Source organism: Anopheles cruzii, chromosome 2 (genome assembly GCF_943734635.1).
Source record: "Anopheles cruzii chromosome 2, idAnoCruzAS_RS32_06, whole genome shotgun sequence".
Taxonomy (NCBI): Eukaryota; Metazoa; Arthropoda; class Insecta; order Diptera; family Culicidae; genus Anopheles; species Anopheles cruzii.
Window position 1 is genome coordinate 57,334,713 of NC_069144.1, and position 22,901 is coordinate 57,357,613.

Sequence of the window (22,901 nt, forward strand, 5' to 3'; positions counted from 1 at the left end):
GCAGTCCGGATCACATTTATTATGAGAGATACCAACACTGGCCAGCGCCCGCACTCTCCTCCGCACCTCGCTCGCGTCTTCGTGGCCCCCGAGTCGTCAAAAGTAGGTGAAAAGGTGATTGACTGAGCCGCGTGCGTCGAACATAAAGCATCGCGCCCGCTGAACCTGCCCCGGCGAGCTTTCGGCCAGCCACGTCTGAACTGTGCTCTGTCTCTGTTGTACTGAGATGGCTGCTGAGGTTGTTTGGCCGCCGGTTCGGGGGGAGCTTTTCCGTTTCTTACGCCACGTTCTGTTCACGTTCCTTTTGCTTTGTGCGTTCGAGACCGTAAGTGTGACTATGCTATCGGTGATCTTAATGAGAAGCAACAAGAAGACGTTGGCGTTTAATCTCACTTTTAATGCTTCATTTTAATTTTAAACTCTCCCGGACATCGTTTGTTCGTTTGGAAATCCTTTCTTCGGACTCATTTCTATTAGCATTAGAATGTAAAATCCCACACTGGTCATGGCCACAAAATGCCACCAATTATAACGACGAATGGTTTCTTCTTTTTAACCAAATTCAAATCAGTTCAAATTTCCCCCGAGCGTATTTTTTAAATAAATTGCGTGCAACATTGTTTACGATTGCATGCAACGCATTGCGGACAACACAAAACCTGCACGCAAATACTGAACAGTGAAACGCATCCCAAAACGCAACTGAAAACGCTTCCACGAAACGCTACAACGTGAGGGAATTACTTTTTAAACAACCAAATAAGTCGAAAAGGATACACTCAGAGCACGTAAAACAAGCCACCGAAAGAGTCCACGCGATCCGTTAGTGTTGAATGTTGAATATTATATTTATACTTTGGTTTTGTGACAAATCGTCCTGCGGGTATCCGCGCTAAGCTTATGCTACGGTAAGACTTAAACCTAAAGCTCCTTCGTCCTTCGTCGCCAGCTCTCCACCAGCTCCAGAAAGTGTCCTTCCCTGTCGGGGTGCAGGGGTGGGAAAAGTCCCTCCTTATCATTTAAACCTTCCAATCACAGCAATGTTTACACTGGGTCCGGATCAGTGGGACTGTTTCTTTGGCCTTTGGACGCTTCCCTGGTGCTACACTCGCTGGTGCAAAACTACCGTGCGATCGAAGGGGGTGCCGTGATCCCCTTCCCACTAAAAACTGTCTGTTAGATTCGTGTTACTCCACACCAACACACACTCACACACACTCCTGCCTGTCCTCCTGTCTCTTGTTGCGTTGCGCTTAACTGGCTAAACTGGTGGGCCGCAACCCGCGAGTGAGTAATTTGGAGTAGCATACCGTCTTAGGGGTAAGTAGGATTAGAGAATACTATCATAAATCAGTAGAGTTGCGCCGGACGAGCAGGTCCCACTGGTAAAGGGGCCTCCCCGCCGCGCGTTATTGTAAAACCAATGCGATCACCTTACGATCGGGAATAAGTGGAATCGTCGCGGAGCGCGACTTGATTTCGGACCCCTATGGGGGGGCTCCTAGCGCCGGGCAATGTTTCGCCGAAACTTCTGGTACAGCAGCTCCATCGTGCGGAACTCGGGCTCGTAGATGTCGGGCAACTCCTCGCCTAGTGCGTGGCAATACACCAGAGCGACGGACTGGTTGCCTTCAGGGACGAGCTGCTGCTCGAACTCCATCAGCTGCTTGGCGAACGACACGTTCGGTCGAATCTGCGGTCGCTTGGCTTTGATGTGGTTGTACGCGTCCTTCAGCGACATCCGGTGGTGCTTCATCAGGTATGCCAGGCAGAGTGTGGCCGACCGGCTAATGCCGGCCACGCAGTGCACCAACGTAACGCCATTCGCGTTCGATTCCTGTGGAACAAAAGGGAGAGTTTGCGGTTTAGGATCGTTCCTTCGATCGTGCGTTCAGATCACCGTTTACCTCTTCGATCATGTCGGCCACCTCGTGGAAGTAGCGCTCCAGGTTCGCCTCGCGGTTATCCTTCACCGGAAGCCGAAGGTAGCGGGTGTCGGCCGCTGGCAGCGGCGTATCGGTCAGTTCGGTGGGCATCGTTACGTTGATCACGAACGTTACACCCAGCTGCTTCATCATGGCGACCGAAGCGGCACTTCCACCGCACAGATACAGGTTCTTCAGCAGCTTCGAAACTCCGCTAATCGGTGAAAAGCTGAGGGTGAAAGGAAAACGATGGTCGGTAAATATTGAGAGAGGAGATCCGGTGGGGTCGTAAATCATCCTCCGGCTGGGGGTCACTTGAGGCAATTAAAACCCCCGAAATGACCCGATTATGCCCCGAATTGTGTGTCTTCCCCTGACCAACATCAACAGGCCTTCAGGCCATCTGGACGACGATCAACGGACGATCCTCTGTTCTCTCTACGTCTCTTTCACTCTATCTGGGCCCTTGCTGTGAGACTCTGCCACCCATACACACCGACACACCGACACACGCACACCAAGCAAGTTGTTTACTCTTTGTTTATGGACTTAAAAATAAATCACATCTCCGCGAGTGATGGCGCGCAGGCGGCGGTGGTGATGCTCGTTTAGCGTCGAGGAATGGAATTTTTAGGTCGATGAGTAACAAACGGACCGCTGCCCGAAGACGGTGCAAAGCGTGCGACCCGTCAGCGCACGCGAACACCGCCCCCCGGGGTCGTGAATCGGGCGTGAAAAATCGCTCACATGACTCGTGATGGCAACCGTGGCCAAGCGATCGCTCTTGGCACCGGGCGGGCGTTTGGCTCACTGCCCGGCTCATCGGCGATCGGTGCAATAATGTAGGCGGCGCGCAGAGGTACTGCAAGACCAGCTGCCAACACGCCTTGGGACGGCGCAAAACAACAACGCACTGAGACCATCTGAGTCAGCAGCCGAGTTCGTTGTTGGTCAGCTGTTTTGCAGCTCGATCGACATCAAACGTCGGACGGTGTCGGACAGGCCATCAAAATTCGGTCGCAAGTGCACACCTTTTTGCAGTTGCCAAACGTGGCTCAATAAATCAAAGATTTGTCACCGTGGATGATGGACGTGTGACGGGACCGACACGGGCACTTCAACTTCCAATAGCAGAACAAGAGTTGCAACAATCAAATTGATTGATAATTTACATGAACATATCCTAAATTTATAAATTCTACCATCAAAATTAAATGCTTTCAATTGGTGCTCTAAGCCGTTGCGCCATGAACGCTGGTTACATAAAATCACTGCTCGCTGTTCCTCGTCGGGGGCTGCGCCATGTGCTGCACCAGTGCCCCCCCGCCTCCGGGGGTGGGCTCCCTCACGCGAAAATCGGAATGCGTAGCGCAGCGAATTTATTTTTACCACCCGCCGACAATTTGACTTTTACCTTGAACGGTTTGCTTGCCGACTCTCCGTTGGCCCTATCAACCCGAGCTCCCGACGCTCGCGCTGCTCTTTCTTTCGGGCGAAGCATTTCGCACGCCGAGACGCCACCAGGACGTTTCCTGCACGGTGACGCCGTTGCGAAACAAAGCGGAAAAAGGCAGGGATCGACATCGTAAACCTTTTCCGCGCTGCACTGGCGCTTCGTAACGCTCCCGTCGTAACGCCGCGTAACGTGGCAACACCCCACGGGCCCATCATTCTTGTCGCTCTCCCACAACATCCCGCAGCCGAGGAGGGGGGCAACATATTTTGTGACACCGACCACAAAACTTCATCTTCGGCGTAGACACATCATCATCGCGTGATGATTTATGCGTCCGTCAAGCGCCGCGCGGTGCGGTGCGAAGGTCAAGAATTCGGTCGGCCCGCCGCCAACACCGAGAGCACCCCGTCGGTGGCATCAGCAAGGACAATGGCCCCGGCTGGCCTCGGTTGACCGTCACGGTCTTGGCCACCCAGTGACTCACGGTTTGTGGCATGCGCAATGAGGCACCGCATCCGCTCGACACAGACACCAAATTTTGAACGGCAAACGGAACGGAATACGGATACTCTAATAAATAAATAACCGAACTTACGATCGCATCGAGCGGCCCACGCCGCTCGGCACACCCTGCGGTGCCCCCTCGTGACGCTCCAGCAGAGCCTGGATTTGGTTGCCATCCGCCTTGCCGGGTGGCTGCGGGTCACCGGGCGAGGACTCGCCGCCGAGCAGCATCGCCTTGGTAACGCCTTCGATGGCCGGCTGCGGATGCTGACCGTTCAGCAGCGCCATTTGCAGCTCGTCTGCGTGGTTAACACCGCTCACGCCGTTCGTTTCCTTCATCGCGTTTCCCGAATTGGTTGCAGGATTTATTGCGTAAATAAACAATCTCACACGTCCGGTCCCAGTTGTCAAAGAATAATCAGAGTCTCTCGCTTCGCTTGTTCGCGCACTTCACCGAAAAACGAAAACGTTTCAACCGTAGGTTCAGTCACTTCACGTATCCTTCACTCCTCGTCAGTAGTAGGCGCAGATCAAACACACCGTTCCCGATGCAAAGGTAAGCAAGCACTGAGCCGTCTCTCGGGCCGCACGATGCCGCAGTGCTCGGTGGCGCGCCATTCGCGAGTTTTCACCACGCCAAACAGCTGGGGCCCGCAGGGGGCCGCCGGGCGAGTGCGTGGGTTCGAGGAACATTCTTCCCTAGAAAGAGACACCGCTGCCTTGCGGCGCAGGATCGAGCGAAACGGGGCAATGAAAGGAAGGAGTGCTCGGCTGGCGTTTTTCCGCGTGACAAGTGTGGTCTCGCTCTCGCCCACAGATTGTTGTCAGTGACCGATGGAATGCAGCAGAGCGCGTCTTGTGTCTTCTCTCTCTTTTCTCGCGCTCTCTCTCTTTCTCTCGCTCCGTGTGTTTTGCAAAGCAACAGTCATCGAAAAGGATACGGTGGCCGTTGGGAAAACACGAACCACAAGCCGATTTATTGTACCCAAATTTTAAACCATTTAAAAGTAACGGAACCGGGGACGAAATCAATCAAAATAACAAACCACCGGCTTGGTGGCCACGCCGTCGGTGCAATTAAATAGCCGCCGCGGAAAGTGTGAGGAGCATTCTTTAAATTGCTTCACGCTTTTCACGCCATTCTACGAATCGTTCCACCGAGGCGGAACCAGGCAACCTGCGCCATTTTTCTTCCCCTTCGTTACTAAACAAACCACACTTCTAAAGGCACGCCGACGACGACAACGACGCCGACGACGACGACGGGTGACTAGTTTTCCCTCCGTGCCGACGGTGGTTGGCCACATTTCGCGAGGTTCACTATTTTTAACCAACGAACGACCGGCGAAGGGCCGAGGACCGATGCGGATCGGAATGCGCCGCGCTGGGCGTCCCTGATGTTTGTGCGGGTGCGCAAACTGGGACGCCAGATCGGGCAGCTTGCGACGGCATGAGTCAGCGTGATTGAGGTTAAAAATGCACACTTGGTGGTGGTTGCACTTTCCCGAGCGAAGCGAATGGCAAGCAAACCCTGGTGATGAAAACAGCGTGCATCTCCGGAGCGTGAATAAACACTCCGAACGGGCATCGTCTGTTTTCTGGTAATCGCAACAAAACCGACGACGCTTATGAGCGTTTGTTGAGGCACGTTCTTGGCGCTCAAACAGCCAACATGCAGGACTCGTAGTTTCTACATTGAAAGGCAACGAAAGTGAGCCATGACCCAGCGCGGTATGTGAAAGCGAAAAGCGATCATTGCTGTCGACCTGTCAGGATTTTTCATTTCACGCTCCCATCCAGTCACGCACGGCCCCATTCTTTGTGTCCTTTCTGGCCGCTTTTAATTACCCAACACAAAATGGCCAATGGCGGACCCTGAATGTCCGCGGCTGCGTTTTTACAACCACCGTGACCACCGTCGGGCGCGTAATTTGATCGAAAAGAATGCGAAATTCGAGTTCGGAGATTGTTTTATTTCGAACGGCCACAACCGTAAATCTATAACGGGGCGAGGCTTCGAGTGACGAACTGTCCGGCCTCGGGTGGAATGCAATTCGCCAAACGCATTCGTGGCGGGCGTCGAATTCCGCGGCTGCTGCCGCAGCTGTTGCTGGTTGCTGTCGCTGCTGTTCATAAACACCGCGCCGAGGGATGTTGTGGCAGATTGCGATGCAGATTTCTTTTGGTTTATTTTGCCCAACAGATAACAACAACCGCAGACGCTTCGCGGGCGAGTCAATGAACGCGTCGGTATGGCAGACGTCAGCAGGATCGAGCACGAAAATGGGTTGTTTGGGTTTTTAAACTAACCTGCAGCATTGGCCAGCCGTGCCAATCACTTAGTGACGGTGCATCCGATCGGATATATCGAAGTAAACAATTCCTGGGAAACGTATTGCGACGCCAATGTTTCGTGTTGTGTCACCACGTGGTTCGTGGCGCACAACCAAACAACATCTTTTTCGATTCATATTTTAATCCGCAACCCACAATTCTAAGAAACCCGACGGCCGACGAACATGATCGCCATGCTGCGCGTCAATGCTCGATGTCTCGTCCGGCGTCTTTTTATAATTCTTGTCCCATTGCCTCGCTCTCCCTCTCTCACTCTCGAATGCCCATCGGTACTTCTTTTTATTTATTGGCTAACCTTGATCCTTAACCAGATCGAAATCGGCTGTGATGCGGTTTGATCGTTGTTGTGTTGTCGTGTTTTCCCCCCACATTCCTAGTTTCGCCTCTATTATTTCGCGTACGCGTACCGGGTTGTTTGTTTAAAAAAAGATCGTCTCGCGCAAAAAAGTGACATCCGGCCGGACGAAAATAACACTCTCTCCCCCGCCGTGTGAACCGGCTCTTCGGCCAATGAGGCGCGTTACGCGGCCCCGTTCGCCAGTTGGTTCGCGGGTTCAAAATAATCTTTTTTAGCTAAATTTAGTGACTGTCACAAATGAATGGTTTCTTATCGGGTGTTTTACATAATGGACCGGTCCCGTAATGTGACCGTAACAAAGCCGATTGAACCAACCCTCCCGGGCCGGGCCACCGCTCGCTGAGTGACAGTTGAGAAGTGGCCGAATCTTTCCAACTGCCAAACGGCTTCTAATAATACGAGGGGTCGGCGTGTGACATGATCGTAATGTCAAGATTGTTGCCTACAGACAAGCCAAGCGGCACGCGTTCGGTAAGTGAGAAAGCGAATGAGCTACTCATTTGGCGAAGATCGCTCTACGGTCTCTCAATCACACTCAATAAAGACGCATTTTTCCGCGTTTTATGCTCACCACGCGATGGAATGTTAATGCAGGGCACACGAGGACCAGAAATAGATTGTAATACGCGGCGGCGCGCGCGCGCCAGCATAGCTTCCTACGGAGGTTGCCACGATCGCTGCATAACCAACGTCACCCCAACGAGGAAATCTGCAGCACGCCATCCCGGGACGCCCGGGACGGTTGGCATTTTGGCCCTTGGAATCGCGATAGTAGAGACGTTCACCTTTTTGAAAATATTTTTATTAGCTCGCCCGTCCTGCCCAGGAATGTTGCGAGACGTGGGTAAGATGATCATAAATATTGGACGAGTCGGCGCGATGGACGCGGACGCCTATTGCGCCGTTCGGTCCGCGGACAGGCTCAACCCCAACTCCGATGGAGGTGCCTGGTGGCTGACGATGGAGGTGCCCGCGGTGCGGCGCTGTGGAATGCGGTCACGGCGCGGCACATGGAGATCATCGCCGATCGTAGCGACAGGAACAGCACTCTGCCGCATCACGTCCCGTTGCGCGACGCCGTCTGTCAAAAGTCCACCCGGACGTGAGTCACCAGGCGTCTCCATTTGCACCGCCGATGCAGGGTTTTATGAATGAAATTTTGTGTTTTCAAAAACCGCATCACAAATCGCACTCGCCCCAGAGTGTGGCCATGGTCTGCACGGGTTCAAACGGCGAAACGGCAACGAAATTGTCTCCACTTTCTGGTTGATTCGAACGGCGCCCTCCAAAAACCCGGTTCGCATCATGTGAGACCGATAAATTAGCGAAGCGAAGCACCTCCTTTGCACTTCCGCGGCCAAGCCACCCACTCAAGGGTGCTGCGTGGTGGCGCTTGCTTACTTATAAATTACTGTCCCGGTGGAATGTTGGCACCTTCGGCTGACGTTTTGCGGGAGGAAAAACAAAACCTGGCCACCATCAAAATACAACTCCTGCCGGCGGCCGACACGGAACTTGCCGACAGGCGCCGGCCCCGGACACTGGAGTGTCAATTAATCTAGCTAACGTGAAAGATGGATGATGTTATTCGGTGTGGCCGTGGGCGACGTTTCGCCGTCCATTTTCTCGCGCGCGCACCTTCCCGGGCCGGGCGACGACGTGTGGCGTAACACATTTTGTGCGATGTGTGGCAACGCTTAGGACACCATTCGGAAGTGCCCGCGGCGGCGATGGCAGAGCGAGCGCTGCTTCCTTTTCGCGCAACATAAAACCGCCCATCAGCGGACGCGCGGTTATGAAATTATTTTATGATTATTCGGTAATAAAAGCGCGACGGAAGGCCTCCAAGGCCTGGCCTTGGAACTTGACCGACGTTAGCCGTTTCGCCCGCGGTTGTGTCACTTTGATGGAATTTCGTTACGTTTTCGGAACGTGATGGATCGTTTCGCCGTTGTGTGATGGATTGCTCCACGGTAGTTATGCTCCACTTGAACGTGGTCGTAGTTGGACGGTGGACAAAACAGACAGTCGACATACATGTTTCTGGCACCCAATTAACCCCGTTATTGAAACAGAAAGGCCACACGCACACAGCGCTAACGAGAAGACATTTATGAAACATAACAAGGAAGCGTGCGTCCCAGTCCCTCGTCTTGTTTATTTATGCGGTACGCCAGCCAACGACTTCTTAAGAATTAAGCGCCAATAAATTTCCGTCGGTTTTTCGTCGGCTCAAAGGTGGGGCTTAGCAAGCCATGTTTTTGCGCACTTTCATTCAACCTTGACATCGTTCCCGCGAAACGGTCAGCTAAATACTTTCACCGGCCCGTCCGATGTTTTGATCACGGGGTCCTCGATGGCGTTTTTGTCATTTTGTCTCCCTCGTCTCCCGTGAGAATGAGAGCAACATTCATGTGGCGCGGCAACATTTCCCAAGAAGCGTAACGCTTCCGTGTGTTTTGAAAAATAATAGAACGCTGCTGTTTACTCCTTTACGCGTATCAGTTTAAAGCACCTCGCGTGAATTAGGGCCAACCCGGACTGTGCTATTCTGGTCAGTGGCTACGTAAGCGGTTTCCATTCATTTGCTAGTTCGATTTTACCCGACGGGCGGATGTCCGTCGACAATCGACGAGCAGATAACTATATTAGGCACCGGATCCGTGCCCCTCGTTCGGCTGTCGGTGTTGTGCCGTCATCGCCATTCCGGCCCGTGGGTCGATCGACATTCGCGTCCGGTGACTCAGCCTTTCTCCCTTAGTGTCTGTCTGTGTAGTCTGAGCCGCCGTTGATCACATAAAACTGACCACCACGCACGCACACACCGCGATCATTGTCGGCGGACATGACGTGCGCCAAATTCACCGTCTTCTGACCGATGGAATGTTTGTGGCGTGTAGCACTGAGCACGGGAAACAGATGTTTACGGTGAGCCGGCGCGGCTGTTTGTCGTCATAGGGCGAGGTGCGATGGCCGGGTGGACGGTGGCACCCGCACAGCCAACGGTGAGCCATTGTTTGTGTTTACACTCGTCCGTGCGTGCGTGCGTCCGAGGTGTTGTCATTGTCGGCTGGGCGGCCAGATTGTTGCCACTTTCTCCTTCTTCGATTAGTGTAGGTCGGATGGGCGATGGGAATTTTCGGCGCAATTAACAGTGTTGAATGAGCTTCCTGTGCGTTGCGTTTGCTGGTTCGTTGACAATGCTACAGCAGCTGCCGAACAAAGACGAGCGGCATCCTCTTCTAGAGATGTCATACAGTTTTATTTTTCATCAGCGAATTATCAAAATAACGTATAATAAATAAAATTATACAGTTTTAGTTACGCTAGTTACAATCTATTCAACAGTTGTTGAATTTGAGCAAACTCAAACCATTGCCTTTACCCATGGCGCCTGTGTGTATGCAACCCGCACAGCACGTTACGGACCATTTTCATACAACCTCTAGTGACGTTTTCTCCATGTTGTGTGCAATGCCCGAAGAAATCACAAAATATCTCAGTTAATAAACGGTTTTCTTTCGCGGACGTATGAAACATTTTTAAAACATCTTTTATTTCCTTACCTAACAGTTAGCAAATCCAATCACAACATCTAACGGTCTTAAAGACCCTCTTTCAACCCTCGGCACGGATCGTGCCTTACATTTCATCCTCCACGTTCACTTTGTTCGAGTACGCCAGCTTCTCGATCGGTGGCGCTTGCTTCTCCGTCGTCTGCTGCTCCAGCGCGAGCCGTTCCTGGGCCTCAATCGACCACGGTTGCAGCTCGCCGGAAGCGAAGAACCAGTAGACCACACAGCCGACCAGATAGATGCCGGCGGCGATGTAGAACACAGTCTTCCACTCATCATCACTCTTGTTCGACGTAATGTACCCTGTAATGATGGGGCTCACGATGCCAGGGATGGTGGCGAATGTGTTCGAGATACCCATCAGCACCCCAGCGCTCTTGGGCGACAGATCGAGATGGTTGACGGCGAATCCGGACCAAGCGAACGCCCCGAACCCGACGGCGATCGTAATGCAGGTGATGGTCGGTCCCGGCTCGAGGATAAACGCCCCGATAATCATGAAGACAGTCTGGGCGAGGAAAGCGCCGCAGTTGAAGTACCGCCGGACTTGCGTCGTGGTCAGGTATCGCTTCTCCTGGCACCAGTCGGCCAGAATGCCGGACACGAACAGCAGGATTCCCATCACGAGGTACGGCACCGCCGAAATGAAGCCAGTCTTCTCCAGCTCAAAGTGCATCGCCTCTGCAACGGCCAATGATAACGCATTAGTTAACGAAACCAATTCTCACCAACTCAACCCGTCGGTGTACCTTTCAAAAACGTTGGCAGCTGCGTAAGGAGCGTGTAGAAGCCCCAGTTCTCCGAGAAGTGCGACACAACCAGCGCCCAGACGGCCACCGACGTGAGGATGCCTCTCCAAGGGTGGCGCACCTTCTCCTGTTCGCCCTCGGTGCGTCCCAGTGACTCCAGGATGAACTCCTTCTCGCGCGGCGTAATCCACTTGTCCGTCTCGGGCGACGACTTTACGATGAACATCCACGCCACGAACCACACGCACCCGATCGCACCGAACACGTAGAACACGCTCTCCCAGCCCCAGCCGTTCGCCAGGACACCGCTCAGCGGCATGGCCACGACCGTGCCGGCGTAGTTGCCGGCGAACGCGATCGACGCCATCCGGGAGCGCTCGTTCGGGGGTGCCCAGCGGGACCAGACGGCGTGGATGCACGGAAAGGTCACACCCTCAAAGATACCCTCGATGATGCGGACGACGAACAGTACGGCCACGCCGGCTTTCGCTGCCACCGGCGTCAGCAGGGTCAGGACGGCCGTCATTCCGATTCCGACACCGAAAACCTGTTGAGCGCCAGACAAAGTTGCTAATGACCACCGGCGGCGACTATCGGCTTCTGTCACCACTTACGTAATTGCCTCCGAAACGGTTCGAAATGAAGCCACCCAGGAACGGGGTACAGATGTAGCCGTAGAAGAACGAGCTCAGCACATAGCCTTGCAGGCTGGAACTCCAATCAAAGTATTGCTCCTGGTGCCGGGCAATGCGAAGAAACAAACAAAGTCGTCGTCGTCGTTATTACCAGGGCACCGTGTGGGCCGGAAGCTTGGAAAACTTACGTATCCTACGGTGCCGTCGTCGTAGTGAACGGTCCGATTTTCCGTCATCGCCACGATGGCCACGCTCAGGTTTACGCGCAGCGAGTAGACATTGAAGAACCCGAAGAACGCCATAAACACCACCACGTACCGGCGTCGCTTCCAAAACATCCACAATGGCGCGTCGATTCCATCGCTGCCGGCGGAGAGAAAAATAGAAAAAGGATGAGTCGGAAAATGGGTCCCGATATTGCGTGGACGCTCGAAGGGAAAACTTTTACCAAGCACTTTGTTTGTCACTCGCTGGTGGTTTGCGCTACTAAACGACATGCTCTGTACGCCAATGCATAAATTGCCTCTGAGAAGGTCACCATTTTCCAGGGCCATCCTCTTACGAAACATAAATAAACATAAGCTCGTAAATTGTAGAATGATAAACTTGTTTCCATAACGCTGTCGGTTCTGATGGAGGGCACGCAAACCGCCTGCTTCCGTAACAGAAGTTCCTATTTCAATAAAAAAACCGATGGCGTCCCGATGTCATCAACATTATGCCGAGTGTGCGTGACGCACACCACCCTCGCTACCGACGTAATCACCAACAGTTCTGCATTCTCTATTTGCAACTCATTACCCAGCATGAAGGTGCATCATCGTTACGAAGTATCGTATCGGGCGGACACATGTCGCGAGCGACAACAATTGCTGTGATTGAACCGACCTGTTGCTGCTGCTGCTGTCCGTCCGTCTAGTTGATACTCCAGAAACCGACGGCAATACCGGGGTATTCGGATAATCCACGGGCACTTCAAACACACTCGGCGGATTCGATCGTTTAATTAAAACCCGCACCCGCGGCCAATTGACATCGTTTGTCATCTAATCTGGCCCAAGTTAATGGATTGAAGGCAATAAATATTAACTCGCCATTCGCTTATCGCAACATGCGCCCGTATCGGTCGCGGATGGCGCTACTGATATACCGGGGGGGCCACCCATCTGGCTCCCAAAGCTAAGCCCCGGGACCGGGATTGCCGATTGCGATTCGCAAAGACCGCCAATCCAGACTGCCGACGTGTATGCTGCACAGAGCGCACCCATTCATCGCGAAATGTGCCGCCTCCGGGCTACTGTCATCTGTGTGGGGTCGAAATAAATATGACGGCAATAAACTGGAAATCAAATCCAATTAATCCGTGCTACAATGTAGCTTTGTGCCCATCGAATGGCGCCTCGTGGCTGATTCAATTTAAATCGTTCCGACGTCTTCCAGGTCCCGGCAAGGTCCATTAAATTCCGCCTCCTTTAAGGCTCGCGATCACGTGGCTCACAACGAGCAGGATGGCAGCTGTGCATCTTCCCAGCGCAAGGTAAACCTCTCGCCGTTGCATAAACTTGACCGACTCACGGTACACGAAAGGCCACACGAGGGCGTGCGGGGAACGAATGTGCGTAACTGGCCAACAATTCCGATGGAAGCACGCCGACTGGCCTTAACGATACGCCTTACACTGACCTTGATACACACGCTCCCCGCGATGCCCGATCCCTCGATGCGGAAGTGCCGGGCCGTGTTGCCAAGCCCATTATTTATGCCGACCGCGGCCGGGCCCGCGAAATTCCTTTCACTTTCAGTTGTCAAGCTCACCAGCTCCAGGCTTCCAGCAGGCCATTCTATTGCCCCTCTCGAGAGAAAATCCCCAGCAACGCTGCACCGTCCAACGGGACTTACCTCACTTTATTGTCCGGCTTAGCTTCCATTGCGGCGCCCGAATGAAAGTGGTTGATAAGCCACGGCGCTTGTAAAGCAACACGTGACGCTGTTTCAGCTCTGCAGATGCTTATCTGACGGCTCCTTCCCAACGGACGGGTCCTTCGATATTTGCGGAAGAGACTGCTTTGACGTCACAGATTGTGACCACTCACAGGACCACAGCGCACAGCGGCAGACACACACAATAGACCGACCGCGAGTCGGACGCCAAATGCAACGCCAAGCGAGCCGCCGAAGGAACTGGTTTCGTGCAGCGAACGGGCAGCGTTTGCGAAAGTTTCTCTATTTGGCCGACCCGGCGGACGGTACGGCACCCCGGCACCTCAACACTCAAACGCAGCAGCAGCAACAGCAGCAACAATCGACGCGCCCGTTCCAGTTGACCACCTTCCTGCGACTGACGGACTGACGGGTGGTTCGCCTAGCTCGAAGCCGCCGGCCGCCGGTCGGCAAGTTACATGGGCCCACTGGCGCTGCGCATTGTAGGTGTCATTATCGTCAAATGTTGGCCCCTGCGAGCCCCCTTCCCGCCCCTTATCGAGTTCTCCATCCAGAGGGTACGGTAAGATGTATCGGGGCCCCCCATCGAAGGTGATTGTCTCGGCGAGGCGGGCCAAGATTGGCGAAGATGAGCCGAAGATGATGGATCTAGGGGGTGGCTACACTGACGGTCGCAAGTGTTGGACCAGCGGGTCCAAAGCATCAAGAACCCACAATAGATGTGTGATGGACGGACAGATATGAGAGATATACTAGGCAATAAGTTCGTAGCCTCGATAAGAGAAACACAATTTTATGGTTTGAAATGCACTTTATTATTCAGTACAATTTATTATTCAGCCTTGTACTAAATCTCTTTCAGTCATTCGACGATTTTTGAATACGATATCTTGTATTTTTTCTACGATTTCAGGCGTTGTGTCTGTTTTTGGGCGTCTTTAACGTGATTCGTCTTCATCACTTATACAACCACGTTTATGTTCAGAAACCCCCTTTTAATATGTTACTGATTGAAGTGATACTGATACTATGATACTGATTGAAGACGACGAGTCCTTATACACTTTCAACATTCGTTTATAAACTTCCTTTGCTTTTAAACCTTAAGAAAAATTCAATCACTGCACGATACTTGATTTTTTCCGTTGTAAAAAATACTGTGGCAAAAAAAAGACTCGTAGCAGCGCCCTCTGTTCGGCTACGGCCGAATAGGTAGCTACGAACTCGAGTAAAAGGAACAGTAACTAAACTTCAAAAATTTATTTATTGTTTGTGGGATTCACACATTATTTGAAGCATCGAATAACAACAAAATCCTGTTCACAAACTGCTCAATGAGCGACATAATTTATGCAGGAATCCGTAATTCGTTTCAAGAACCACGCCAGACACCTTCTCGGATAGATGTCGACCAGAAAAGCATCTTACGATTCTGTCCGGACGTTCGCTGACGCATGTTGCAGCACTTTACATAAGACCAACCTCCCGAAACCATGAAGCGCACGTCAATTCGAAATCAGCTGATCGGGACCGGAAATCATCTCGCTCGAAACAATTGACAGATGCAGACCGCAGTGGCCGAGATCGGCGAGCAATTCCCGGTAAAGCTCAGATAGTGTTGGCGTCGCGAAGGAAAGCCCCCATCATTACCTAACAGCCGACAGTGACCTCTAGCCGCCGCCATATTGTCCGCCATATTCTTGTTTACATCGTAAATTACCTGTGCACGGTTCTCGTGGAGCGAAGACGAGTTAAAGTTAACAAAACAAACGCCGCCACAACAACGCACGCCCGTAACACGTACGTCGACGACGCTAACCGCTATCGACCGGTAGTGGGCATTAAGGGCATCCTCTCGCTCACTTATCTTTACGATCCCATTGTTGGCCATGTCCATCATCAGGCCGTGCGGTTGCGAATTGACAGTCTGTTGATAGCTTCGCCGGAATTCGTCGCAGGTTGATTGTCGTAAAAGTCGTCACTTATCTGCGGGAAGGCCAGCCCCCTGGGAGGGAAGTGTCTCGTGTCCGCGTTCTCCCAACGGCTGGCTGGCTGGCTGGCTGGCTGTGGGTGACAAAATGGAAGCATTCTTTACACCATCATGTGGCTCGTACGATCCCCCGGTGGTGATAAGTGTTGAATGGGCGGGAAATGCACAGTTTGTGCACAGATTGTGACCTCCGCCGTGCCGTGATTAGATAAAGGAAAACGGGTTTCCACCAAACTGGTTTATGCGACGGAGCTGATTACGGTAATTGGCAGTTGCAGGCATCGAATGGGCAAGATCAGGGACCCCCGATAGCATCATCGCAGATAGTGAGCATAGAATGGTCTCAATGAAACTATTGCGCCAAGCGTCAAGCTCAGCGATTGCAATACTTTTCCCCGGACAACTCCGGCTCCGGCCACTTCAAGTTCAGCTTTTCACCACTCAGCGTTATCACTCAGCGCGTGGGGCTCTCGTTCGCGTCCTGTCGACGACGGACACTTTTACTTTCCTTCCTAGACTCCGGCCGGAGGCGGTTCGCTGTGAAGTGGCCACAAAACGTAAGTAGAAAAACAAACATGCGCAAGCGCGATCGACGACGACGCGAACCTGTTTCCGCGCCTAACCACGTGCTGCTGCACATGCTGCGGCGATGTTGTGCAGTTCGTCTCGGGGGTAAGTGTCCCTTTTTTATGCTCCCGTCACTGCGCGCTGTGGTCTCAGCATGTTGCACGTGATGATGACAGATTCATCACTCGCTGCGCAGGACCCGCATGGTTGAAAGGTAAGCGCACTTGCGTCCTATTACCGGGGCGGTGTGGCGCAGTGGATTAGTTCCTAATGTTGCCGACGCTTAATGTATCCAATCAACTGTCGGACGCTCCTTCACCGGCGAAGGTTGTCGTGCGTAAGGGTTCGTCCGTTTCGACGCAGCTCAGATTAACTAATCAATGCCCGTACAAGGAGCATCGGGATAATGAACTGCAGCCTGGAGCGGAGTTTGGAAAACGTCACCCCAAGTTTATGCTGTCAGTTGTAATGGACGGCGATGGCGTTTTCCGGTTCACGGGCATGTTACCCAGCAGTACGACTGTCGTTACGAAGTTATTCTGTTTGCGCTGCCGCCTGTTTACCGAAACATTTCTCACGCCCAACACCTTACGCTACGTTTGGTGTGTTCCTTTCCTTCTTCGATAGTTCAATTCGGCTAGCGCCCAGAAAACGTTTGGTGCCGCCCCGTTATAGTCGTTTTGTTTGTGAACTAGCAAGTCTGGGCAAATAAGTCTGGCCGAGTGTAATCATAGTTTGCTGCACGGCTGATTTAATTGGTATGTTGAAGTAATGCTACAATTATTGCCGCTTATTTACTTCCCTTCGTTATGAGTTCTTGCCGCATTTGAATAAGATTGCTGCTTCACCTGAAATTCGCTTAAAGTAGACAGCTAACGGAATCTCCATGACTACTATGGAATAGACGAAGTTCCACTAGTCATCTTCTCTCGGTTGACATTTGGCATATTTCAATTGTACGCCCCGCGATACGTCAACGTCTCTCTCGGAGATAATGAATCAATTTTCAATTCCGGTTTTCCCTGGCCGTGCGTCCGTTCCAAGCGCGTAGAGTCGTACGTTTTCCCCGGTGACGTAACGGCCATTAGAAAATCGATTATCAAATTGCGACAATCAACGGCAATCTAATCGATTGTTACCCACTTACGTCTCAACTTCACGACATTCCGGCCAGTTATCAGTCTATTCAAAAGGAACCTTGGTTTGCAAAATTCAAACCTCAAATCGGTGCTACTGACAAGATTGTGAGCCTCGCGATTCGGCCGGACCACCCCCACGGAATGGGCTGGTCATCAATGGGAGCCCGGGAGGCAGCTTCTTCCCCGACAGCTACGTTGATTGCGCTGTGTCACCACTTCAATGTCAGGGTTTGTTCGCAGGTTAAGTAGCCGATTTGTCGACGATAATGTCCATTTGCAAGCGAGCGCGCCCGTGGGATCGGTTCAGTACGGTGCTGGCAGATGCGGTGAGAGCACATCCCGACTCCGACGGTCCGCTTATCGATGGACGCAACGGAGAGCAGCAGGCTAAGGTAAACGGGCACTCACCGGCTGACCCCGCTGGCAGCCCACGGCGGTTTCGGCTGGTTGATTGCGGTGCGTGCGATGGAGGGTTTCTTCGAGGGCGTCACCTTCCCCTGCATCCACGCGATCTGGTCCAAGTGGGCCCCACCGAGCGAGCGATCGCGGATGGCATCGATCACCTTTTCCGGCGTGTTCACCGGAACCGTCGCGTCGATGCTGCTGAGCGGAGTCCTCGCCGACACGGTCGGCTGGGAAAGTGTCTTCTACATTCTCGGTGGCTTCGGGTGCGTGTGGTTCGTCGCCTGGATGCTGATCGTCAAGAAGTCACCCGAAACGGACCCGTACATCACGCCGAAGGAGAAAGAATTCATCCTGGCGACGATGCAGCGTTCGGGAAGCTCAACCAGCGAGCGGATCGTCCATCCCTGGCGTGGTATCCTCACGTCGGTGGCCGTCTGGTCGCTGGTAGTGGCAAGCTTCGCGGAGAACTGGGGCTTCTACACGCTCCTCACCCAGCTGCCGACGTTTCTGAAAGGTTAGCGGCCACCTTCCGTTTCAGGACAGACTAATCAATCGCCCCTTCCCGCAGATACGATGCACTTTGAGCTGCAAGCGGCCGGCTTCCTGTCGGCGCTGCCCTACCTGGTGCTGGGGCTCCTGCTCAGCTTCGCAGGATATCTGGCCGATCTGTGCCAGATCCGGGGCTGGCTCACGACGACCCAGGTCCGGCGGTACTTCAACTGCGGCGCGTTCCTCGCCCAGACCGTCTTCATGCTGATCGGGGCGCTGGTCCTGCGGGTCGGGCCCACCATCGCCTGCATCACGATCGCCGTCGGCGGGGGCGCTTTCGCCTGGTGCGGTTTCGCCGTCAACCACCTGGACCTTTCGCCCGCCAGCGCCGGCGTGCTGATGGGAATTTCCAACACGTTTTCGACCGTCGCCGGTATTCTCACGCCCATCGTCTCCGGCCAGCTCACCGCCGGCGGCACCGAGAACGAGTGGCGCACGGTTTTCTACATCGCGGCCGGCATCTATCTGGTCGGTTGCGTCACGTACTGGTTCGGGGCCTCCGGCGAACTGCAGCCGTGGTCGGTCGAGGCGCGGGCGAAAGAACAAACCAGCAAGCCAGCGCCCCGACCGAGCCATACGCCATCCGTCGCCGCCGCCTCCGCCGGGATGGCGCTGGAACCGAAGTCACATAAACCGTAACCGTACCGTGGCCGCCGACACAGAAATTGTTTTCTCTCCGTTTCGCCGAACTCCTCCAAAATCCCGGTCCCGGGGCGGTCCCGCGGCGAACCCTTAGGAATGTCGTCGATAACACTGTTTACACTGAAACGGTTTGAAATGTCAAACGAAATTAGCCAGACGTGACGGCAAGCATCATCCGACAGTGGGTCCCCAAGGCGTGCTGCACCGATCAGAAGCTTCACCTGCCATTCTGCGGTGCCGGTTATTGTCTGCCCGTGAGTTCCCCACCAAACGCGAGCAATAAAGCAAGCGATGGCTTTTACAAAATAAGTTTAATACCTGAACGCAATTAAAGAGAAACGATGCCTAACGATCGATCGGTCCCAAGTGCAGCAGCTCCTCAGAGGGTTGCTTCCGGAACCACCGGGGCCTGTTAACAAGGCACACCGCGCTCGCTGCCACTTAATTATTATTCAAAATATTTAAAACTCAAATCATACACTGGCAGCGCCGCGCCGGGCTCTCGGCATGCGGACGATAAAGCGAGGCACATTTCCCGTTTCCGGTCCGGTGCGACTGGTTTAGTTGAGTTGATCATTTTCCCAACCCCAACCGCGGTCAGCTTGATGGATGACACAACCCCGCCACCGGGCATTAAGGGCCCCCAGCTCCCCCCGCCGGGGCAGGCAGAGGCAGTCGCGAGCTCCGGTGTCCAGTGTTTATCAGCTAATCGCCGGCGATGATGGTATTAATAACCGGCCGATGGCCTTCATTAGGCCCCATATTCGCCCCGTCGAAGGATCTTCCCGACGGACCATCGGAGGGAGGCGTAAATTAATTTTCTTATCTTACTACACTTTAGCGTTGAAAGATGGCCATTGCTAAGTGGAGCCCTTTTACTAAGGGCCCCACGGTGAAAGGGATTACGTGATAAGCTTGCCCTTTGGTGGCGGTTGAAGAGTCTGTGAACAGCGTTGGCTGGTAAGAAAACATCCCCAAAGTAGGCTCTGGACCGAAGAGTGGTTTTCAAAGAACGTAATGTACTGAGAGTCGAGAGCTGAACCTGAGAACCAGAAGTTGTACTCCATAAACAATGGAAAACGGGGGCCAAGAAACCGATCCCCAGGAACTGAAACGGCGCCGAAAGGCTGAGCAACTTCTCGCCAGGAAGGCGGCCACGCAGGAAGCTCAAAATCTACAGTTCAAGGTGAGTTCGTGCCGATCGCCGTTCGAGTCCTTCACGCTACATTGTTGCCAACCACCAGAACCACCTCACCCGGGAACGGGGATTTTCGGACGAAACGGAAAGTAAATTCTTCGGCCAATGGGAGCGAATGGTTGACCAGGTGAAATCGGAGCAACTGCTCGAAGACCTGAAGCAACTGCAGCAGGGCCTGGGCACGGTGGTCGATCGTAAAAATGGTTGCATCAGACGGTTGGTCACCTTCCGGGAGGAGATCGGCGGTATCCACGACCAATGTCTGCGGCGACTGCGGAACATCATCGAGTACTACATTCGTACGTCGAGCTAAGGTCCTCTCTGATGATGATGAGCCATTAATGTTGCGGGATTCTTCAACAACCGTAGGTCTGAAAGACTTTCTCACCGCGACCATGATGGCGCAATACCAGGAAGACCGTCAGAAGCTTCTGAATGAGTTCAGCGAAGAGGCCGCGATGAACGAGGTACGCGAGTCGGATGAACGATACACACTTTTCCGCTCTCTCAGGTCTGCTTTTGTTTTCACCCGAAGGACTATGGCACTTGCCAAATGGACCAACTTGAGGCGTCGCTAGCACGCCTGCGGGAGAAAATGGCTCGGGAAGCAACGGACGATCACAACTGGCGGCTCGAGTGTGCCGATGCCAACATTAGCCTGGTAAGAGATGCTCCTTGGGCCGACTGCCGCAGCTCTGTAACAAGTGCCCTTCGCAGCAAGTGGAAAAGTGCGAAATTTTGCGCGACCGAAAGTACACCGAAATGGTGTCCCTCTACCGGCGGCTCCAGGCAACGCTCGGTGAGTACTTTCGAACGGTGCTCTTCCCCGAGCGCCACGCGTCCTACGATCGGCTCGTGGCCAGCACTCGCCACCAGCAGGAAGGCATCGAGCAGCGCCGCTGTCAGATCGCCGTTCTGACGCTGAAGCAAACCCAGCTCGACCACACACTCACGCTGGCCCGGATCGGTGGCCGGCGGAAGCTCAACACGCAGCGCAACTGTCGGCTACTGCTCGAGCTGAAGGTGCATCTGCTGAAGCAGCAGCAACAGCGGCTCACCGAGGACTACCGGTTGAAGCTGCGCGAGGTTTGTTCCATAACGCACCACCTGAAGACGCTACTCGCGGACCATCTTCTGTGGGGTGAACGGGTAGCGAAACTGGCCCGACTCTGCGCCCAGTACGAAACGGACCAGGATGCCCGGTTCGCCGCCCGTTGGTTCCACGATCCGGACGACGACGACGGTGGCCTGTACGGGACCCTGTTCCGCAAGATCAACCGAATCGAAGCAATCAACATAGTGCTCCGGGAGGAACGTGCCATTCTGAGGCACCAAAACGAGGCCCTCCAGTCCACGGTGCGGGTCTACTGCGGGCGACACAAAGCCGGTGACCCGGAAAGGCTACGACTGTGCGGGCAGGTAATTACTGGCCACCCATAAACTCGCGCTCGAGATTGGCCGCGAGCGCTTCTTTTGGGGACTATGGCTCCGGTAACATATGGCTGTGGCCATTAAAAGCTTTGCGTAATTTTTCGGGACCCAACTCATCGCAGCATCCGGCCCTAATCTTAGCCCTTAACTTCTTTGTCACCCGTAAGTAGCGGTCTCTTTGGACGTGGTCATTCATATCTCCAAAGGGCACACTTTGACCGGAGGCTACGATTAGCCACGAGCCGGGCACGCGCTTTTACGGCAACGCCGCCATTATTCACTTTCAACCGCAACACGCTTAGTCCATTGTGGGGTGACCGTTGCGATGTCGTTGAGCATCTAAAATATTAGCCGAAAGCGCGTTAAATAGCAAGCAGCAGTATCAGGTGTATAGGTTTAAATTACAGTGGTGTTTCGAAATAAATCCATTTTTTGCCAGTGACAATCCGATGCAAAACCGACTTCCTTTGGTGCCGTTGAAGAAACATTCCATAAATGGTTTTGGCGATGCTCCGTTTGCATTTGGCTCAATTACAGTGTCACCCATAGCCAAAGCTTCAAGACCGTTCCCATGTCTTTGAAACACAAGGAAAATTGGTGCTTGGGACACATTCATTGTTTCTGCCCATTATTGTTGTACAGGGTGGTCAAATAAGCGTTCTCTTTTTCATTTGGTTATAAAACAAAAACGGCTTAATATTTTTCGATGCTTGGACATTTATTTGAAAGGTGGATCATCAAATTTATGTGTGAAAAACAATTTAGCTCAAATGTCCCTCTCGGCTGGCTTCGCAGTAGCCCAATTGGTCGACCCAATTTTTGGGCACTTTTCCGACTGTCTGTGGTCCTTTCTTGGCAATGGCAATTTAAATTTCAGTCTTGATGTTGTCAATAGTTGCTGGTTTGTTGTCTTTCACCGATCCCCAACAGATAACAGTCCAATCGTGTAAAATCGCAACTCTTTGGAGGTCAATTCACAACACCATTTGTACTGATTATTCGCTGTCCGAAGACGCGGTGCAACCAATCGATCGTGGCTGTCGCTGTATGGCAGATAGCCCCGTTCTGTTTTAACAAAATGTCATCCAAGTTCTCAGCTTCAATTTTGCCAACGAACCAATCAGCCAACATGGCTCTGTAGCGTACGCCTTCGACGGTTACGGCGGCTCCTTCTTCATTCATTCATACGGCGGCCGATAATGCCGCCGGACCGAAATCCTCACCGAACAGTCACTTGTTTTTCATGCATTGGCTTCTCTTGCACGACGTATGGGTTTTCCGATCCCCAAGAACGACAATTCTGCTTAATAACATAGCCACCGAGGTGGATATGAGCTTCAACGAAATGAGCTTTTCAAATATCGTACCGTTTGAGATAAGACCTACCACTTTGGAAGTAAGTTTTTAATATTTCCCAGCATTCTTCAAGCGTTTATCGACCCATTTCGTAAATTTTTAAGTGTTTACTAAATGTCTACTACT

The 22,901-nt window shown here is 53.0% G+C and overlaps 4 protein-coding genes across 4 annotated transcripts; 2 read left to right on the top strand and 2 right to left on the bottom strand.

Annotated features, from left to right (window-relative positions):
- Positions 1 to 834: 834 nt before the first annotated feature.
- Positions 835 to 4,436, bottom strand: LOC128277910 (dual specificity protein phosphatase 18-like). Its single transcript, XM_053016514.1, has 3 exons — positions 3,977 to 4,436; positions 1,908 to 2,154; positions 835 to 1,837 (listed from the first exon to the last, which is right to left on the bottom strand). The coding sequence occupies exons 1-3, from the start codon at positions 4,222 to 4,224 to the stop codon at positions 1,502 to 1,504; spliced, it is 831 nt and encodes a 276-aa protein (XP_052872474.1). The 5' UTR covers positions 4,225 to 4,436; the 3' UTR covers positions 835 to 1,501.
- Positions 4,437 to 10,149: 5,713 nt separating this feature from the next.
- Positions 10,150 to 13,884, bottom strand: LOC128276829 (sialin). Its single transcript, XM_053015290.1, has 5 exons — positions 13,457 to 13,884; positions 11,746 to 11,920; positions 11,537 to 11,656; positions 10,923 to 11,469; positions 10,150 to 10,854 (listed from the first exon to the last, which is right to left on the bottom strand). Exons 1-5 carry the CDS (start codon positions 13,483 to 13,485, stop codon positions 10,241 to 10,243), a joined length of 1,485 nt encoding a protein of 494 aa, XP_052871250.1. The 5' UTR covers positions 13,486 to 13,884; the 3' UTR covers positions 10,150 to 10,240.
- Positions 13,885 to 17,602: 3,718 nt separating this feature from the next.
- LOC128267068 (sialin-like) lies at positions 17,603 to 18,787 on the top strand (the record flags this gene model as incomplete). Its single annotated transcript, XM_053003859.1, has 2 exons — positions 17,603 to 18,113; positions 18,168 to 18,787. Coding segments are annotated over 2 exons (1,131 nt in total), but the record flags the coding sequence as incomplete, so codon positions are not given.
- A 1,075-nt stretch (positions 18,788 to 19,862) lies between these two features.
- LOC128267069 (uncharacterized) lies at positions 19,863 to 21,428 on the top strand. The gene is made up of 5 exons (XM_053003860.1): positions 19,863 to 19,976; positions 20,035 to 20,287; positions 20,358 to 20,455; positions 20,524 to 20,649; positions 20,706 to 21,428. The coding sequence occupies exons 1-5, from the start codon at positions 19,863 to 19,865 to the stop codon at positions 21,426 to 21,428; spliced, it is 1,314 nt and encodes a 437-aa protein (XP_052859820.1).
- Positions 21,429 to 22,901: the final 1,473 nt, after the last annotated feature.

Excerpts from the sequence above, each read along its gene's own strand:
- LOC128277910 (XM_053016514.1), bottom strand. The coding sequence starts at position 4,224 with ATGAAGGAAACGAACGGCGTGAGCGGTGTTAACCACGCAGACGAGCTG. Across the intron at positions 2,155-3,976 it reads GTGGGCCGCTCGATGCGATC|CTTTTCACCGATTAGCGGAG; the intron begins GTAAGTTCGGTT and ends TTTCACCCTCAG. Across the intron at positions 1,838-1,907 it reads TGGCCGACATGATCGAAGAG|GAATCGAACGCGAATGGCGT; the intron begins GTAAACGGTGAT and ends TTTGTTCCACAG.
- LOC128276829 (XM_053015290.1), bottom strand. The coding sequence starts at position 13,485 with ATGGAAGCTAAGCCGGACAATAAAGTGAG. Across the intron at positions 11,657-11,745 it reads ACGACGGCACCGTAGGATAC|GAGCAATACTTTGATTGGAG; the intron begins GTAAGTTTTCCA and ends GCCCGGCACCAG. Across the intron at positions 10,855-10,922 it reads GCTGCCAACGTTTTTGAAAG|AGGCGATGCACTTTGAGCTG; the intron begins GTACACCGACGG and ends TGGCCGTTGCAG.
- LOC128267069 (XM_053003860.1), top strand. The coding sequence starts at position 19,863 with ATGGAAAACGGGGGCCAAGAAACCGATCCCCAGGAACTGAAACGGCGC. Across the intron at positions 20,456-20,523 it reads AAGAGGCCGCGATGAACGAG|GACTATGGCACTTGCCAAAT; the intron begins GTACGCGAGTCG and ends TTTCACCCGAAG. Across the intron at positions 20,650-20,705 it reads CCGATGCCAACATTAGCCTG|CAAGTGGAAAAGTGCGAAAT; the intron begins GTAAGAGATGCT and ends TGCCCTTCGCAG.